This window comes from Eurytemora carolleeae, unplaced genomic scaffold (assembly GCF_000591075.1).
Source record: "Eurytemora carolleeae unplaced genomic scaffold, Eaff_2.0 scaffold995, whole genome shotgun sequence".
In the NCBI taxonomy this organism is placed as follows: Eukaryota; Metazoa; Arthropoda; class Copepoda; order Calanoida; family Temoridae; genus Eurytemora; species Eurytemora carolleeae.
In genome coordinates, this window is record NW_019396885.1 from 142214 (window position 1) to 148012 (window position 5799).

Genomic DNA, 5799 nt, shown 5'->3' on the forward strand with positions numbered 1-5799 from the left:
CTACTTCAGTATAATCCGTCCTACTTCAGTATAATCCGTCCTACTTCAGCATAATCCGTCCTCCTTTAGTATAATCCGTCCTACTCCAGCATAATCCGTCCTACTTCAGTAAAATCCGTCCTACTCCAGTATAATCTGTCATACTTCAGTATAATCCGTCCTACTTCAGCATAATCCGTCCTCCTTAAGCATAATCTTTCCTACTTCTGTATAATCTGTCCTCCTTCAGGAGATCAGTTCTCCTTCCGAATGATTTATCCTACTTAAATTAATACTATTCTATAATGTAACTGTTTCCGTTTTACATAATTCAATTATCCATTGGTGGTTCTTTAATATAAATACTTATTTTTACACAAAACCTAACAACCTAAGAAGAATGACAAGAAATATAATAAGGATTATATCGGACTATTAGGACTTTTGCAGACTAAAAGAGGAAAACAGGGATAAGCCCCTTACTGGCAAACAAGGACAGAGGGACTTCGATCAGAAAGACTATTATGGATTATGAACAGACGAAATATAGTCAGGTACTGCCAGGAACTATTTACTACCTAATACTGCACAGACCTACGATTAATGGACTATATAGACAAATGTGAAGAGTGGATGAATTACAAAAAAAACTGCTGTATGGGAACTTTATATACATAGTGAATTTGACTGAGCCACTAAAAAACACTAAGAAATACATGAAAAAAACACTAGAAGAACGAACAAAATTTTACCATTTTGCGCACATGTTTAATTAATTTAATTATGTCGTTAATTATAAACTGGTTGAAAACTTTTTTTAAACATGAACCTGCAAGCCATTGATAAGAATTTGGTATACTATTGAGCACAGAGCCAATACTTCAACAATTAAAAAATGCAGTTTTTTACTTCAAATCCTGTAATTGCAGCGTTTTTTATAACTACTTTTCGACAGGGGGCTAGCCCCTCTGCACCCCCCCCCCAGCCCCTCAAGGCTCCAAATAAAATTATTTGAATCAATTTTCCTATTTTTTAATTAAAAAACAGTTTTGATTGTATCCTCTCTAACATTCATGACTCTTTTTAAATATGTAATTTCAGAGCTCTAACTTCTAACTTCACGAACCTAAAATATCGATAATATTTATATTGCACCCGGGACCGGTTTTGCTCCGAGTAGGGTTTAGAGTAGGGACTGGACTTAGAGCTGCAGGAGCAGGTAGAGAATTGTCTCAAACCAAACCCAACCTGCAAATGATAAAGCTTTCTCAGAAGAAAGCAGAAATTAATTTTAGATAGCTTAATTATAAAAAGTTATGTTACATTATTGATAATTGAAATATCCATAATTTTATACAATTTGAAAATTTAATTCTAATGGATTTCATAAATGCAGTCCTGTTTTAGAATGATATTATTAATAAAAGCAGTTTGAGAGGTTTTGTGATTTTACTTTCAAATAAAAACATATGTTTTTGTCGTCTGTACTCTCTAACTTTACTACAATAGATGTTACGTGTAACTTAATACAATCTTATATCACCAAGAAAAGATAAAAAATCTTGTAAAAGTGCTTTATTTAAAGAGAAAATTCAATATTCTAATTATATTATGTGTGAAAATGTTAACTGTATGTTCCAAGAGTAATTGGAGTGTAATTAAATTAATTAATCAGATTATTGCATCGTATTCATCGTATACCATCTTAGTTTAAACTAAACTCATTTATTTTTTGCTTGAACAAAGTATTAATAAGTTGGGGTCTGTCCTAGTAAAAGATTTTTGGCCCCCCCCCCCGCCCCCCCCCTCCTATCAATTTTGTACATGACCATTTATTTTTCAGCAAATTTATTATTATTTATTTTTTTGTTATTTAGGGTTAGGTTAGGTTAAGAGAAGGCCGAGCGCTGCGGCCACACTTTCTGGGCCGAGCGCTGCGGCTAGGATGGGCTAGGGGGCCGAGCGCTGCGGCCACGGGTTAGGTTATTATTATTTATTTTTTTGTTATTTAGGGTTAGGTTAGGTTAAGAGAAGGCCGAGCGCTGCGGCCACACTTTCTGGGCCGAGCGCTGCGGCTAGGATGGGCTAGGGGGCCGAGCGCTGCGGCCACGGGTTAGGTTAGTTAAGACACTTTCTGGGCCGGCGCTGCGGCCACGGGTTAGGTTAAGTTAAGACACTTCCTGTCAGACCCATGTACAAAATTGATAGGAGGGGGGGGGGCGGGGGGGGGGCCAAAAATCGTATACTAGGAAATTACCATAAGTTGTTCTTCAAAAAATTAGAAATTCGCCAGCCAATATTTTAGCATTGTGACAGGGACAGGCCTTGGGGCCTCGTCGTGCAGTAAGGATGGGAAATGCTATTAGGCTAAAATAGTCCAAGAACAGCCCCCACTCCTATTGAATAATATGCATGCATTTTTAAATATATTCGGTTGAGACAATTTTTTGACCGTTTGCCGCCGCTTGGACAGGTCTATTTATAAAATAATTGATATGATTAATTTTAATGTTTTCAACATGTTTTGTTTCAGATGGATTAAGGTTTGGGGACGAGATGGAAAAATACAGGAGGAAGGTTTATCTGGATAGGACGGAGGAATCTCAATCCTTACTCACCTCTAACAATGATGACTACATGCAAATGGGTAATTTAATATTATACTTTTGCGAAAATCAATTCCTGATAATTAACCGAAATGGACCTGTTTCAGTGTTCGGGATATTTTTATTAAATATTTTAGTAAATATAAATAAGGGATCTCACTTTTTAAATTTTATTGTTTCATTTCTCATTGAGTTACAAAAGTTGGTTTCTTTCTAAAATAACAGATTTTCGATGTTCATTGATAATTTTGGAAAGAATATCTATTAATAGGAAAATATTCAACTGTGATTTTTATTGAAAACTTTCTTAGATTAAAGGAATAGTAAGGTACCCTACATGCAATGATGGGAATGCACGATTTACAACGGTACCTTTAAAAGCTTTGATTGATAAAGTCAATATTGAATATCTTGAAAATTATTTTCAACTGTGGTTTCACTACTAAAGTAACTTGATTATTTCTACTACAGGAGAATATATTGGAATAATTAGAATTAAACCTTGAAAAACGACAATATTTTCCACATCAGATAAAGTTTTAAGGATACTGATGTCGAACAAGCATGCATTTCCATCTTTCTAAGGAGGGTCAATTAAAATTACACTTACAAATTATGTTGAAAATCATTAAACACATTTAGGCAATCTGCATCCTAAGAAGAGAGAGGACCATTCACCTGCTAGTAGGAGTCCTAGAGATCAAACCATAGAGTGTGATATTCAACCATCAGATACACTTCTCTCACTCACACTCAAGTATAATATTCCACTCGCAGAGTTAAAGAGAGTTAATAATATCCTACAAGAATCTGAGTTCTACGCATTAAAGCGTATTAAAATCCCCGTAAAACCTGCGTCATTTCTCAAAGACTTAATTCCTGGTGTACACTCTGAAGATAGTCGGCGTGAGAATGGATGGTTTGTGGATACCAAGGATACTCCGAACTCATTCTCGAGTAATATGTCTAGTGCAATATCCACAGGATACTCCAGTCCCTGCTCGGAGACTGAACCCTCGGATAGAGTCTTCCATGAGAGTAAGGATAAGAAGAAGGTTCGAAAGTTTCTGAAGGAGTTTGACAGGGACCTGGAGAGGATCAAAGAGAAACAGTTAATTCAGCAGGAGATGGTCGAGGATTTACAATCCGTCCCGGAGCTAGATACATCCCGGGAGGAGATTATATTTACTAATATTCCAGATTCTTCTCAGCATTCAGGTACAGGTTATCATATTATCATTATTATTAACATTATCATTGACCTACAGTTCTAATCAGGAAGACCCAAAATTAATTTGAAATTAATCAGACGATTTTAAAATCTATAATATTACAAATATAATTAATGATACGCTAATAACAAAATAGCCCTAGTCCTGTCAATTCCAAAATGTGGTCTGCCTTTTTTGTGCGTTAACAATTAACAGAGATGTATACGTAAAGTCGTCTGATTAACAGTCAATTATTTCCGGGACTTTCTGGTTATGACTTGTATATAATCTTTATTTTAAGCTATGATATTCAATCTCGAAGGTGGGGGGGGTGTTAATTCTTAAATTAAATACCCCTGCAAATTTTGTAGAAAGCATTGCATTTTTAAGGATGCAAAATAGATTTAAGATGGAAAATAGTGTACACTGTACACTGTACATGCTTTCCATAAACATTTTTATTCCTGTTTGAATATAAGACACGATTTCTCTCTGTCCGATAGGGTTTTCAGATGAATTCTGCAACCCCCCCCCTTTTTATGTTAAAAAGTAAAGCCGGTCCATACCCTTGAAAAAAAATATAAAGGACCCTTGCTGGGGTGGTGGATTGCTTCCGATCATTATTGTTTTTGTTAATTTTACTGTAACATTATGCTTTGCTTGTTTAAAAATTGCTATGATATAGAGAGTATTTTTATAGTTAAATCTGAAGTTAATTACTTACAAAATAATAAATAAGAGTTTGTAAACAGCTGTGGATTCTGGAAATTCTCCTACATCTGAAAATTCATGAATTTTAAATGTTTTTTAATATTTTACTTATTTTTCAAAGTATACATCTTGTATATCAATCAATCAATGTCTCAGAAAGCCCAATTTTCTGATATTGTTGCGTTACATAGATATTTAATGATTTTCCAACAGATCTGTAAATAATAAATTTTCTATCCTATTGTTAATACACATTATACACAACAATATTAATTTTAACATTAATTTTTGGAGGTCGGTTCGTCGCTTAAAGAAATGAAAGCTTTTGGTCTGTTCAATTTCAATGTTTAACAAAATTACAAAAAATTGAACTTTTTGGTCTGAGTTAACTGTTTTAAACCTGTCAAAATTCAGTATTTTTTATCTAGGTATATCGAACGGATCTCTGTTATGCTGGTGTTTCCTTGTAGTGCTGCTAGTTCTCGCTCTGCTCGTCATACTAATGGCGTTGATATCAGTTGACCACCATTCTATATCCTGGATACTTCCAGAGGAGAGAGTTAACTCTACCAAGAGTAAGAACTCGTGAAGAATAATGTAACCAAGACTTATTATCTCTGAACTCCGAACCTGGAGAACATGGTGCCATGTTTACTGTCAACTCTAGTATTTTAAGCTAGACCTGGAGAATAGGTTGTAAATGTATAATCCAATTCTGAGCTGACATTGTACCCCCCTCTCTTCAAGCACTTCAGAACCATTGCTCAATACTTGGGTAACCCCCCCCCCCCCTCCATATTTGATGTTAAATCAGTTATCAGTGTCAGTGCGAATCTCTTCCTGCCCTTCACTAAAAGATTAAAATTTGTATTGATTATCGGGTGAAGGATGTAAAAAAGAAAATAACTCATGAAAATCTTCCTTCAGTAAGTTTATTTAACGTTTGCATTTGTTAAGCCGATTTTTATATTGTATATTGAACTTTACCAAGCTTCAGTGATTCCCAGATATATAAATTCATAGCAAGAGTTTTTATAATGTCGTATTACATATTTAAGATCAAATGCCGCGGAAAAATGAGGTTAATTTTAATATATAAATTGCATTCATATTTCAGGGCTATTAATTTACCTCGAATTAGAAATAAAAAGTTTCTTTAGAATTATCAAAAAACGTATGACGGTCTATGTAGTATGTATTCATATATCTTGGATTCACTGTAGTATCTGTGGTTAAACATTATTTACTGCTATGGCATATAAACCTCTGTGTAACTATATTGTGAACCTTAA

The 5799-nt window shown here is 34.6% G+C and overlaps 1 protein-coding gene across 1 annotated transcript; it reads left to right on the forward strand.

The window, feature by feature from the left end:
• Positions 1-1095: 1095 nt before the first annotated feature.
• Positions 1096-5405, forward strand: LOC111709732 (lysM and putative peptidoglycan-binding domain-containing protein 3). Its single transcript, XM_023483625.1, has 4 exons — positions 1096-1198; positions 2513-2626; positions 3228-3803; positions 4936-5405. Exons 2-4 carry the CDS (start codon positions 2536-2538, stop codon positions 5094-5096), a joined length of 828 nt encoding a protein of 275 aa, XP_023339393.1. The 5' UTR covers positions 1096-1198; positions 2513-2535; the 3' UTR covers positions 5097-5405.
• Positions 5406-5799: the final 394 nt, after the last annotated feature.